The sequence below is a fragment of the Camelus ferus genome, chromosome 18 (genome assembly GCF_009834535.1).
Source record: "Camelus ferus isolate YT-003-E chromosome 18, BCGSAC_Cfer_1.0, whole genome shotgun sequence".
In the NCBI taxonomy this organism is placed as follows: Eukaryota; Metazoa; Chordata; class Mammalia; order Artiodactyla; family Camelidae; genus Camelus; species Camelus ferus.
Window position 1 is genome coordinate 15678497 of NC_045713.1, and position 14199 is coordinate 15692695.

Consider the following 14199-nt stretch of genomic DNA (forward strand, 5'->3'; position numbering starts at 1 on the left):
GCTCAGGGAAGGGCAAGGTGAAGAGGACAAGACTTCCAGGGGACAGACTGATGGAACAGCTTCCACCTCCAAGTGGGAGTGGGGAAGCGAGCCACTGAGCGGCAGGGAGCAAAGCACGGGGGCCAGACTGACAGCAGGGAGTCCAGTCCCAGCTCCGTTAGCACAGGCGCTTGTACGTGTAGATGTAGGCTTTGCAGCTGGGGCATGTGTGCGTCACATCCTTGAAGTCGTTGATGAGGCAGGGGATCAAGCAGCAGCCCAGATCACACCTGAATCAGAGATGGGGAGAGATGGGCAGGCCTGAAGAGAAGGCGCCAAGGGCCCGGGGCAACTCCAGGGCGGTGGTGGGCAGCCATGGCCCCCTTCCCACAACCGCCTGTACCACCTACCCCATGAAGCAGCAGAAGAAGCCCAGCACGAAGTTCATCAGGCCGATCTCATAGGAGATCTTGGTGGTGATGGCCTGCTGGCAGTGAGGACACACCGTCTGCACCGGCGCACCCTCAAAGATCTCTCCCTGCAGCACTGTCACTGTGGTGGCAGCCCCTGAAGGGACCAGGACCGTGGCTGTGTGGCCCCCAGGGCCAGGGTAGGGCCCTGGCGGGTAGGGCCCTGGCGGGTAGTAGCCCATGGGTGGGTGGGGGCCTGGAGGAGGGTAGAAACCTAGAATGGCACAGAAGACAGAGCAAAGACAGGTCACTAGCTTGCCAATTGCCCCATGTGAGGGGTGAGCACAAAGCCCTAAGGCCCCCAGGACACAGGTGAGGCCTTGGACCAGGCCCTGGGCCAAGGTGACCATCCACATTCTCCCGGCCTTGCTCCCTGCCCCATGGGGACCAAGACAGGGAAGCTACTTGACCCAGCCAGACATGACAGAGAGCTGGGAACAAGGCCCCATCTCTCCTCTCCTCCGCCTAAGCTTGATGCATTGGCTCCCTTGCCTCTGACACTTAGGGGACGGGGCTGTGCGTGAGGACTCTGGCCACAGGAGGGAAAGCCTTTCCGCTCACCAGCCCTTCTCCTCCCCATCAGCATCAAGTCCTGCATGGAGTGCCAGGGACCAGCCTACCTGACCAGGGCCCTTCTCCTGGCTTGTGCAGTCTCTCAGAAGAGCTGCTGCGGGAGCAGGCCAGGCCTCTACTATGGACTCAGGTCCCTGGCAGGGAGAGGCCCCACGGCACAGGCAGGGCCCAGGGCACTTCTGGCCACAGCACCTGCACAGTGGTACCCTGTTCTAGGGCACCTTCCCATGTCCCCTGCCCTTACCTTAATTACCCACAAAGACTACTCACCCGCAGCAAAGGCTGGACAATAGCCTAGGTGATGCACTGGGTGCTGGGCTGGGCTGGTTCGTTTCCAACTTACCTGGAGGCATGTAACTGCCATCTGCATTCACATGTGGGGGGATGAAGCCAGGCTGGGGTATTGGGTGACCTGGTGGCTCATAGGGTGGGGGGCCAATGTCTGCAGGGGGCAGCGACATGCCCGGTGGGGGCTGCATCACAGCTGGGGAGGTGCGGCCTGGAGAGAGAGCAGAGAGAGGAAGCTCAGAGGGCTCCAGCCATCAGTGCGAGGGCCGCTCCAGGAGCAGGCTTCCAGCAGCGGGGGAGGGCAAGGGACAGCAGACAAGAGTGCTGAACCCTACCTGGGGTGGGCGGAGCTCCGCTTTTCTCCTCCAGAAGGGGGGCTGTGGGGCCTCCAGGGTAAGGAGGGGGTGGCTCATTTGACATTTTTGCTGCTTCTCCTGGACCTGGAGGAAAAACTCAGATAAGGAACCATGCTCCAGCCCCCAACTTGCCACTCAGGTACTGGTCTGTGAGGAGGGGCTGCAGCACAAGGTGTGTGGTTGGTCTCAGAGCTGCCCCTGTGAGCCCTGCCCCATAGGTGTCCTCTGCCCTCGGGGCTCAGGTCACCTTTTACTCCCCTCCACATAAATTTCCACATTTGAGATGGGCTGGGACCGATTCCTTCGGGAACACAGACTAGGCTCCCTCTAGGCCCTGAAGATGCCCCACCATCGCCCAGGTAACCCAGCCCAAAGCCACCATCCTCCAACCTCCAGAACTACTAACCCCAGTGGTCATCCACACTTTGTGTGAAAGCCAGAGGGGGACAGAACCCAGTAGCTCAGGAACCTAATCTAGGGTTCCCCACAGGGCAGCTTGGCCACTGGTCCTCTCCTCCCCTCAAACTTAGGGAGCAGCAGGCTGGCTTCCACACCAGGGCACTGTTGCCTGCTTGTGGGAGGGATCTGGGAGACTTTACCTCAAATCCCAGGTACCCAGAGAAGACTGGCAGGCAAGGCTTTTCCACTGCTGGCCTGGGAGGACAGGAGGGCTCTGGGGACCGTGTCAGGGGAGCACAGAAGGCAGCGCCCTCAGAACCGGGGGAGGGCCCACGCACTGGGGCAGGGCTGCACCTGGGCACCTGGCCCCCAGGCAGCCACACTCCCGGCACCACACGTCCATCTGGTCTCTCCCCCAGCTGCCCAGCACCGCGCCATCCTGTGTCCCTACCCACTCCTCACCTCCCCCCTTCTCAGCTTCTCCCCAGAGCAGCCCCCACACCTCGACATGCCCTGCAGGAAGGAATGAGAACCTGGGGCTTCTCCCTACAGCAGCAGTTCTTTGCTTTCATGGGGAGTGGGTGGGGTAAGGAGGAAGGAGCCAGTGTCGGTCAAGTGGAACACTTCCTCATTTCCTTCCCATGGCCCACGAAGCAAGTGCTGCTGGGTGCCGGGTGAGAAGCAGGGAAGCCAGCCACCTTCCTGCCCCTGGGTCTGCATTCTGTCTCCTTTAGGTAGGCACTTCCTTCTGCTGGATTCAGCAGCATAAAAGGATAAGAATTAGTAGCATTTTGAAGTGAAACTCAGTTTTGTTTTTTTTTAACTGAAATAATATTAACTAGAAAGAAAAGCTAGACAATACAAAAGGATATACAGCAAAAACAACTTTCATAGCATAGGTCCCTCCTGGAGCCCACCAGTGTTAAGTTCAGAACCATATGGGGATGAAGGGGCCCAAATAACCCTGCTGGGAAGAGGGAGCCTGTAGTCAGTAGGTTTAAATATTAAATGTAACGAATCAGTGGCAGGGCCAGAGGGACTGAGTCCAAGCAACAAAAGAGAAAAACGGTAAAATCAAGTTCATCAAAATTAAAAACTTGTGCTTCTGAGGACACCACCAAGAAAATGGGAAGACAACCCACAGAATGGAGGAAAATTTTTACAAATCATGTGTCTACTAAAGGACCTGTAGCATTTAGAATATATAAAGAACTCTTAGAACGCTAACAAGAGATAACCCAATTTTTAAAAATGGGCAAAAGGATCTGAACAGACATTTCTCTAAAGATAAATAAATGCTCAATATGCACATGAAAAGTGTGCATATCAAAATGCAAATCAAAACCACAACAAGGTACCATTTCCTACTCACTAAGATGGCTAAAATGAAAAGGTCAATAATACGTAATGTAGAGAAATTGGAACCCTCACACACAGCTGAGGGGTATGTGAAATGGTATAGCTGCTCTGGAGATCAGTCTCAGTTCCTCAAAAGGTTAAAACAGACTTACTACATGACCTGGCAATTCCGCTCGTAAGTGTATACCCAAAAGAACTGAAAATTCATGTCCACACAAAAACTTGTACAAGAATGTTCATGGCAGCATTATTCATAATAGCCAAAAAGTGTAAACCACTCAAGTGTCCATCAACTGTGGTTATATCCATACAGTGCAATATTATTCAGCCACAAAAGGGATGAAGTACTGACACAAACCTGGATGAATCTTCAAAACATTATGCTCAGTAAAAGAAGCCAGAAAGAAGCCAGACACAAAGGACCACATGTTGTATGATTCTTTATGTGAAATGTCCAGGACAGGAAATCCATAGAGACAGAAAGCAGATTAGTAGTTTTCAGGGGTCTTGGTGGGGGTGGGCACAGAATGGCGAGCATGGAGTTCCTTTTGGGATGATGGAAATGCAAAACTATGATGATGGTTGCACAGTTCTGTGAATATACTAAAAACCACTGAAATGCATGCTTTAAATGGGGAAATCATATGTTATGTGGATTATTATAGGTCAACAAAACTTACTACTCATATAATTTTCTACAACAAAACTGTCCAATCTCATTACCCCGATGCAGCCGGTCTCTGCACGTCCCTGCCTGTCTATATACAGAGACACCTGTATTTTTATATAGCTGCTGTTGGGACAGTTTAAAATCCTTTTAGCATTGTGTCTCACATATTTCTTCCACCTTGCAAGACCCCATGACCACTGATTTTAATGTTCCCAAAAATGGGCCCGTCAATGTTTACTTGACCAACCCCTATGAAAGCATTCAGAATGCTCCTTGTCACTTTGATGAAAAACTGGAACACCTCTTGCTAATGCTCTTTCCCTTTCCTGGATTATTTCCTTGGGCTAAACTTGCCAGAAGTGAGATTATTAGGTCAAAGGATATGGACATTTTATGCATTTTGTGAAGGAGGGACAATGTGTGATGCTGATTTACAGCACAAACTTTGAACACTACTGTCACCACTGATTTGCAGTGTTAAGATGACACTTGCTTATGTTTATTTCTTTGGTTACTATGAGAACATCTTCCCAAGTGCTTATAAATTATATGTCAGCTCTTATGAATTGTTACTTACTTATAATTATCCTTTGAAGACATAGAGGCCAAGAAAAGACGGGACTTGTCTGCAGTCCCATGGCTGACTAGAGACAGAGCTGAGCCTAGGTGTGACTGGTCCACGCTTCTCCTGCAGGTGACTTCCCACAGTACAGGGTCAGGAACAGGGAACTGCAGTTTCCAGAGCATGTCACAGACCTCTGTCCAGGAGGCACGAGCTGTGCCTGCTGGGCCTGGGGGCCCTCACCCTACCACCGCCAGCCAGCATGGCCAGCCTAGTAGGAGGAAAAGGCAGCTTTCCGCGAGGGGCTTGACTCATGTCTGTGGAAGACTCTGTAATGTGCTGCATCTGTTAGAACACAGGCTGGCACCTGCCACAAACTCCCATCCTACACCCGCTGGGATGCCTCTGGCTTGGCTCAGCAGTGACTCGGCCTGCCCTGGGATGCTCTGAGCAGGCTGGGAAAAGCTGCATTGCCATTGGTGAGATGCTTGAGTACCTTCGAGTTCTAAGAGGGAGGAGCTAGCGTGGGTACTCCCGGCCCATGTCTCTGGAGTATACAGGCACACCCACCTCTAAGGATGCAGGCATGACATCAAAATCGCTGGGTCTATTTCTTAGTCTCTAGAATGCCAAGAGTTCAACTTCTGGAATTCCACCATCATAATGATGGTACGAGCCCTGCACACAGGGCAGAGGCCTCCCCTGGTGTCCACCCAACCCTGAAATGTCCTCTGATGCCTGGAGCGCGCAAAAAGAAGCTGCTGACCACACCACAGCCTGCTCCACCTGCCTCTTCCTTTCCCCTCCCCATCCACACCCATCCTCCAGCCGCCTTCCTGAACTGTAGCAGAGACTTAGGGGCAGCCCCTCCAAAAGGAGAGACAGGTTTCTGAAAAATGGCTTATGAAGATTTCAGGAATTCAAACCCCAGTTCCCCCCATGCCTCCCAATACAAAACCAAATGTGGGGTCCCACAAAACTGCATCGTCTAAGGTATAATTAAAAAAAAATCTCAAGAATGCTATATTTTTTAAAAGTCACATGTCCAAAGGCAAAATAGTTTTCTGATAAAAAGGGGCACTGCTCAAACTAAGCTACAAGTGCAAACGTGGAATCAGATCACAGCCTCAGGCACTGAAGCATCCGCTACAAGAGGCTAAAGGGGTAGCAAGACCAGTGGGTTTGCAGCTCCCAACAGAGAAGAGGGAGGCCTAGGGTCCTGGGAGCTCAATGAAGCCAACGTGCAGCCCCTGAAACCCGAGATGGGGCTCTCAGCCTCCTGGCTCAGATCTTGTAGCTACAGGCTGTGAAGAAACAGAGTCGTCTGATAGCCTCCATGAGTCCATCATAAACTGAACCGAGCTCCCAGGTGGCCCAGAGGACATTACACAGCACACCACTTTGTGCCCTCTGGATTTTGTGGATGCGAAGGTACTACCCACTCATAATAAAACACAAATTCTCTCAGAATAGGGCTAGAGATCCAGCTGACCACTGAGCAGCTGGCCAGCCACCAAGGCGCTGAGCCCAGCAGCACCGGGTGTGAGGGAGTGAGAATAGAGCAGCGGCACCCAGGACGTTGGAGCTGACTCCACTCCGCCACCGGCTTCACGCACCCCCTGCTCTGCCAGATTCGAGCATCCACAAGCACGGGGTTGGGGGGTTGTTCTCACTGAGTACGTGAAATGAGAAGGAAAGTTCATAAATGCAGCCTTGAAGTCCTCGTGTAACAGCACTAGCACACCTATCAGGGGCTCGGTGAGGTGTCGCAATAGCCATACCCAATGCAGGCCACGAGGGGGGCGGCGTATTCTAGGAACATGCTTCTCTTCCAAGGCTTCCCGGATTGCAGACGTCATTGCAGAAGGCACTACGGAGTCAGGACCTAGAGAAGTAGCCACCCTACGCCATCGTGAGAATCAAGAAACATCCCCTGGGTGCTTACTGTGGCTGCTGCCCTGGGCTGTGCCCAGACCAAGCATGAGCTCAGTCCTCAGCCAGCGCCTGGGCAGCCCATCAGCGTCTCCATTTTAGAGACATAAGCACCGCTCAGTCACACGCCCAGAGTCACCTGGCCTCACAGTGAGTTTCAGGTGTCTTCATGGATTTCCTCTGAGCCTTAAATTCCTGCTTACCTGTTTTCAGGCAGTTTTGGGGATACTGGGGAATTTCCACGTAGCCCTGGATAAAAGCTCCAGCCTTGAAGACTCCTACTTTAGAAGCCACTGGCCCTTAGAAGCTGGAAGTCTGGGCTGGAACTAAGTAGGATCTGAAAATGTGTGCAGGGAAGAGGGTGGGTTCCTGGGCAGCGCCCCATCATGGGGCCTCAAGGATGGAACTGACAAAGGAGATCAGTGTCCCCTCCACTGCAATTTCAGGCTGAGACCCCGCCGGAGTGGAATGTCCTGACTTTCGCCAGGGCAGGGAAGCAGCATGGGGTGCATGGCTGATGAGTTGAGAAGGTGCCATGGGGACACTGATATGTGCTGTGAGCCCACAGCTTCCCCATGCTGTCCACTGATTCGTAGCACAGGCCTGTTTCCTTGAGGGGATCAGCAAGAAATCCCCTTGAATGGAAAGGGCCATGGCTGCCACAGGGGACAGTGAGGCCCATGGGAGCGAGGGACAGACCAAGGGTCAAGGGGTTGTCCAGCAGAGGGAGGCCCTGCACTGGCTTCTTGTTCCACCAGGGGACAGAACGGGGCCACCTGAGGCCCAGTCTGGCCCCTGCACCCATGACCAAAACAGCCTAGTGCCCACTATGCCCTTATGTAGGAGAAAATTATTTGAGTCACCCTAAAATGAGATGAAGCCCGCCTCCACATCTGGTATCTGTCTTTGGACCCACTGCCTGCTGCAATCTCATTTCATCTTCCCCAGGGCAGCAGACACTGGGGGCTTCTGGGACAGGACACTGGGCCAGGCACTTTCTGCAAAAAGGAAACCCCACAGCTTCCCTCCTGCCATTTGGGCCGGGTCAGTACCCACTGAGGAGCCTGGACCCGCTCGGCGCTCAGTGTGGGTCCATCCCCAGCGTGGAAACTTCTGCTCCTTGATGGCCAGAAGCTCTGCCCTCAGCCATATTGCAGAGGCTAATCAAGCCTCACCAACACAGAGCAGCTCTTGCTTGTCCTCCGGATGAGCTGGGAGGGGCCAGGTGAGAGCTTTCCCAGGTGTGAGGATGAAAACGATGTTCTGAGACACCTGCTCTTGGGTTCTAGGGTACGGGTCGTGAAACCAAGCAAAACTGCCTCACTGCCCCTCTGCCACTCCAAAGCCACCAATCCAGGCCTGTCTGTATCCAACCCAATACTCTATAAACAGCCACCGAGGAAGGTGATGGCTCCGAGGAAAGGACACACAGCTTTCCAATGTAGGGTCAGGACAGCAAGAACTGAGACCCCGCCACCCTCTCCCACTCACAGTGGGAGAAGATTTGTCCCATGTTAGTTGCCAATGGATGAGTAAACAGGGTGAGCATGGAAGAGTGTGGCGCTCTGGAGTCAGCCCTGGCCTTGAATCCTGTGGCTGCGGGCAAGTCACAGACCCTCCCTGAGCCTCGATCTTCAGGGACCTGGGACTGGAACCCCCGCTTCCTGGCCAGGCTGCAGGCAGAGCAGTGATGACAACCTGTACCTGGCAGACTCACTGTGCAGCAGAGGGGACATCTGCTGGGGTGATGAAAATGCTCTTGAATTAGACGGGATGACTGCACAACCCTGTGAGCCACTGAACTGCGCACGTTAGAACGGTGGATTGTACGGCACGTGAATTCTCTGTCAAAAAAACAAAGCCCACCCAGGTCTAGATATTTTGGTGTGTGCAGAGTATAAATGAAAGGGATGGGGAAGAAACACCCCAGACCAAGATCGTCCCTCTGGGACTGAAGCTTAGCAGCCATGGTCCAGAGAGGAAAGGATTTCCTTCATTACACTTTTTTTTTTAAACAACATGAAGGTGTTTGTGTATTATCTGCATAACTAAAAATACAAATTTGAGAATACAATTTTAGGACAGGTCAGTGACAGCTGTGACTTCTGGTGGCAGAGGGAGGAGGGAGGGGGGGTCTCTGCCTCCTGGTGTGCCAATTTCACCTGCTCTCCTCTGCGTTTGCCCACATCCCAGAGAGGAGTTAAAAGCACAAGGCCTCAGGCCCAGGGAAACGCCTCTGGCATTCTGCTCTGCTCCCAGCTATTCATCGTTCCCTGCAGAGACCGCTGCTATCGATCCAGGGCCAGAGCCGGGCCAACTGGCAGCAGCCTAAGGTGGCCCGGGTGGCTCCCTGTGGGAGCTGCGAGGACCTGGGCCCAGGCCAGCAGCAGGCACTCCTCACTGGCTACAGCCACTGCTGCAAACTCGATCCTGCAGCCTAAGCTGTTCCACACGCTGCTGTAGGGGGCCAGTCCTGCCCCCATCTCTTCCGCCCCACACGCAATCTGTTGAGGAAACACACCACACTCTCTCCTGGAGGAAGACTGAGGGCAGGGAGTGGTCTGGAACTAAGACCCATCGGCAGCACGAGCGAGGGTTCCTGGAGGACGGAGGACAGTTGTGGGGACAAGACAGAGGTGAAAGGAGAGGACGGCACCCAGCAGGAAGGCTTTGTGACATCAGTCCCCTGGGGTCTACTAGAGCAGGGGTTCTCGAACTTTTTGCTCTCAGGACCCCTTTACAAAGCTCAATCACTGAGGACTCCATAAAGATTCTGTTTTCGTAATCTATCAATACTTACACCTGATTACAAATCCAAAATGAGGAATTTTTTAAAGTATTAATTTATTTAAAAAAAACCCATTACATGTTAACATAAATAAAATTTTAAAGTAACTACTTTCCAAAAAAAATTTCATGAGATGCCTGGCACTGCTTTACATTTTTGCAAACCCTTCTAATGTCTGGCCTAAGAGAAGACAGCTGGAGTCTCGTATCTGTGTCTCCCTCCAGTCTGCTGTGATGCTTTGGCTGAAGTACAAGACACCCCCCACAGGTAAGCAGTAGGAAAAGGGAGAGGCGTCTGAAGTCTTCTCGGCTGGCTGTGGATATTCTTCAACACAACACCCAGAGTTGACAAGTGGTGGCAGCTTCTTAAAGGTTAGTTGCAACATGGAATCTGAGTCCTTAACAATGAATTTTTCCTTTTCATTAAAAATCACTGGGCTCACTTGTATTTGGAGTGGATCTTTTATACACGTGCAGTTTTGTAACAGCACGCATGGGTCATTCAGAAAATCCTGGTCCGTGTTTAGGAGCTCTGATTATGTAGATCAGGCCAAGTTAACCTATCTCATTATATGATGTGCCTCCCACATTGTTAGTATCATGACAGGTCCCATCAGAAAAGTCTAACTATTGGGAAGGTGTCAAGCTCACGGTAGCAGATACAAGTTTTCCAAAATTCTAACATTTTCATTTGAAACCTCAAATTTTATCATTGGCAACAAACAGAGTAACAATTTTATCACTGGCAACATACATAAAAAGTCGGCTGTCTTCCTTGAATTAGTAGGCTCGCTTTGTTCATTTTCAAGAAAATGTCTGCTAAATCCCCAAGTCTGAATAACCACAGTTTGTGTGTCATTATTTTAAGTAAATATGGGAAAGCTAGTTCAGCTCACAACCCAAACAACTGCACATGTGCTTTCCCTGGAGGCACCCATTATACCTCATGTGTGTCCTCTCACTTCATCACACAAAACATTAAAAAGATGTGTACTCAAGGATCCAGATAATAAAGTTAATAATTTTTACTGCTTTTTCTTAAATGAAACCGGCATGAACACAACCATAAGAATGGCTAGCACAGCTGGGTGCTAGCCTTGGCACCGAGTCCCAGTGTTGCTGCATCACCAATGCGAATGCCAACCCAACGGAAACAGGCAATATAACTAATAATGTCTTAGAGTTGTTATAAACATGCTTCTGACCTTCAGCCCCTGGAAAGTTTCAGGAAGCCTCCAGGACAATGCACATCACTTTTCCAGAGCTGCTGGGCTACAGTAACCCCCAAGCTGGTAAGAGCAGGGTCAGGGCCCTGCAGCCAGAGGGACCGAGAGTCCCAAGACAGAGTGGACTGTTTCCGTGAGTCTCTGAGCTGGCTGTTGTCACCCGATGCCCATCGCCCCCTTCCTCTGAGGCCATGCTTGCTGCAATGGGCAAGGCTTTTAAAGAAAGCCTCAGAGTAGTTCAGACCCAGCTCCACCCCTTTCCAGCTGTGTGACCTCACTGAGCCTCAGTTTCCTCATTCGTAAATAGGGGTAATCATGCCCACCTCTCCCAGTTGGAGCAGTTTTAAAATAAAGAGTGTATGCAAATACCTAGAGCAGTAGCTTGAGGCCTAGCACACAAGAACGCTGAATAAACGGCACCTGCTTTGTTATCATTCATTATGAATAACTTCCAACAGGAAGGAAAACAAAACAGGCACTGATGCCTCTACCCTGACAGCTTCTGCTCCCACACCAGTGAGGACCCTGGTGTGCATGCCCCACAGGACTCGGGGGAAGTGTAATCAAACCCAGCCTGAGTGCACTGGCCCAGCAGTTCGCTGCGGCTCGGCCAAGCTGAGGCCAGCCGCTCCGTGGACCCCAAGACAACTTCTGGAAGGGAAGAGATACTAGTGATCCTCACAAAGGGCCATCTCTCCTGCCAGGCGGCTGCCCGGAACGACACTCTGTCCAGACCCTGTGCGATCACTGAGACCCTGGCGGCGGCAACTGCAGGGCCGAGGTTCTCAGGGCCAGGCCGGGCTGGCCTGCACACTGCCTGCCCAGAGGAGGTCCCCCCACCTCTTCAGCAGCCATGGCACCAGGATGCCAGCTGGCCTCAGAGGGGCTCCTTTGTCCCCAAGAAGCAGGTTCCAGGCATCTGGCCAGAAGGGCTTTGGGCTTTCCCGGGGAAACTGAAAGGCAGCCTTCCGCCTTGCCCACAGCCTCCCATCTGCTGAACCACGGAGGCACCCACTGCTCCGTGAGGGGTGGAGGCCCAGCATGAAAGCTAAATGCCCTGCTGGGTGCCCTGGGTCTCCAGGGGCCTCCCAGAGGACAGGGGAAGGGGAGCACACTCAGCCCCTGCTGGGCGTGCAGGCCCTTCCCAGGAGGCCTGGCCCACACATCCGTCCCCACCCCACCTGCCCACTGTAAGAACTGAGACATGGATATGGATAAGCCATGAAGGACCAGGCAGTGTGAGGTGTCCTTATGACTGGGGCTTATTCACCAGGGATGGCCGGTGACTCCCTGGGCAATGCAATGTACCATCCTGTTCTATGTTCCCAGGGGCAGGCAAAGGCCCTTGAAGGGGGATGGTGCTTCCTCTGGGAATAACAATGGTCAGTTCATGCCGTTCACTGTGTAGCACCAACTCTGTGCTGGGCACAGGCTGGGAAGTGGCCCACACATTGTCCCAGTCAGAGTGAGAGGCTCGGTCCCTGCCCTCCGTAAGTTTACCATGAAGTGGTGGAGACAGGCATTAGATACATACCAAAAAGCACCAAACGTAATGACATATCGTGACCAGTGGTGTACAAGAAAGTCCACTGTGAAAGTACAGAAAGACAGACCCATTCCGGGATCAGGGAACATCTCTCCAGCAAGGTGGTGGGCGAGAGGGGAGGCGGAATCAATGAGACCAGCAGGCAAAAGAGAGAACAGGGACAGTGGCCGGACAATGAGTCACGAGGTCTAAGGAAAGAGGCTGCGCCTGCTGTGTGTGAGCAGACAGCAGCCTGGAGCCTCAGGACTGCTTCAAAGGCACAGCGTGCAGGGCTGCCCTGCACTGCACAGACCTCGGATCCCCACAGAGGACCTGGGCCATTAGGCAGGGTGAGGACCACAGGCCAGGCAGCCCACAGCCCCAGCACAGCAGCACCCCAGCCCCTCTCCTCTGAGCAGTGCCCCACCGCCTCAGCCTTCAGGAACAAAGACACCAGCTTCCTTCCTGGACCAGCAGTAAAATTTGGAGAGTGCCACCGACAGATTGTGTGACCCTGTATAATCTCTCCAGGCCTCGGTTTCCACTTCTGAACCACTATTTTTATTCAGAGCATCAGTGTCTTTGCTAAGATGTTCTCAGCCCTTCTTGTAGTTGTGTCACCAGGTGACTAAGTTCCAGCCAAAGAGTCACAGGCAGAGTGAAGTATGTTCTTATGGGAAGGTGCCAAAAGGGAGCTGCCTTGGCCAGGAGATGGACCCTCATCCCGCCTGCTGGCAGGAACATGGATGCAGCAGCCCCAGCAGCCATGCTTGACCCTGAGCTGACTTTGGGAACAGAAGCTGTGCTAAAGACAACTGAAGGTGCTCAGGCCCCAGATGAACAAGGAGATACCATTCTAGACTGAACTGACCACCTTCCATATCTTCCAGCAAAACAGAAACAAACATGTTTTACTTGGTTACTCTGGGTTTCTTAGTAAATGCAGCCAGATCTAATCTCAATATCAAAGAGAAACGGAAGAGTTGGTTTTCCAGCAATTCTTAAATCCACTGTAGCCACAATCTACTTGTGATTGGTAAATTTCCAGTTAGTTATTAACAAGGAAGAAAAACAAATACCATTAAAAATAAAGTGTTCCTTGGACCCCAGAGTATGTAAACAAGTGGTCATAACCGAAAAGCTCCCATTACGACTTCCCAATGCCTTGGCTTCCTATAGCTCACACTGCCTCCACCAGCGTGGAAATCCTGAATTCGGCCCCTGTTCCACTGTCCTTACCGATGGAGGCAGGACAAGAGAGACAATCCCTCCCTCAGAGAGCATAACTGGTGGCTGTGAACCATTTCTTTATTTTCACACTTGAACACGGGTGTATTTGATGCCTTGGGAATTCCAAACACTTCAAAACAAGCTGAAGACATGGAAAGGACCAGAAAGCGAACTGGTTTTCCCATCTGTCTGCTCTCCTTCCATCCAGCCCGGCACACTCCTCCTTGATGAGTGCCATGGCTGAACACAGCTGATAAATCAGCCTAAGCCGATGGCCCCAAATACTGTCTCCCATGACCTTCCAGGGGAGGCGTGAGCCCTGATGTCACAGGCCAAGCTGGAAGGGCAGAATCCTCACCCACTAGGGCCCAGGCACCAGGTCCCACCCATGAAGTCACAGATGAAGAGCACGCAGCTCAGAGCCTGTCACGTAGTGTTCGACAAACAAATAATTGTTTGGATTACTTGTATTTATGGAGAAGTAAGCAGAGCATGGGAAAATACACAAGAAAACAGACAAGAGAGAACCCACTGGTTGCACTTAATCAGAAGCAAAATCAAAAGGCAGACAGGACTCAAAGAATGGTTGGTTCTAAGCTAACAAGTAGTCAGACTTCTAGGAACTGAGATGAGGACAATAAAAAATGCACAGTTTATATCCTGTTGATTTCCTGTCAAGGCCTTGGCAAACCACTGACTCCCCGTGACAGTGTCAACCGCACACGGGCCACAGCAGAGCGGGCTCACATAACTTTTCTGGAGGGCAATCTCATTACGTGAACATTCTTTTTACCATGTTAATTCCATTTTGAGGCATCTGTCCTAGAAAGAAATGAAGGCATG

The 14199-nt window shown here is 52.0% G+C and overlaps 1 protein-coding gene and 1 long non-coding RNA gene across 2 annotated transcripts in view; one reads left to right on the plus strand and one right to left on the minus strand.

Moving 5' to 3' along the window:
- Positions 1 to 14199, minus strand: part of CDIP1 (cell death inducing p53 target 1) — a 22672-nt gene continuing 8473 nt past the window's right edge. The window contains exons 2-5 of the mRNA XM_032461148.1: positions 1646 to 1750; positions 1366 to 1521; positions 390 to 663; positions 1 to 269 (exon numbers count right to left, since the gene is read on the minus strand). Of these exons, the coding sequence (XP_032317039.1) occupies positions 158 to 269; positions 390 to 663; positions 1366 to 1521; positions 1646 to 1730 (627 nt within the window). The 5' untranslated portion in view covers positions 1731 to 1750 and the 3' untranslated portion in view covers positions 1 to 157. The remainder of the gene's footprint in view (positions 270 to 389; positions 664 to 1365; positions 1522 to 1645; positions 1751 to 14199) is intronic.
- Positions 7922 to 14199, plus strand: part of LOC116657667 — a 22655-nt gene continuing 16377 nt past the window's right edge. Inside the window, exons 1-2 of the long non-coding RNA XR_004312864.1 lie at positions 7922 to 7992; positions 13097 to 13108. This is a non-coding gene — a long non-coding RNA (uncharacterized LOC116657667). The remainder of the gene's footprint in view (positions 7993 to 13096; positions 13109 to 14199) is intronic.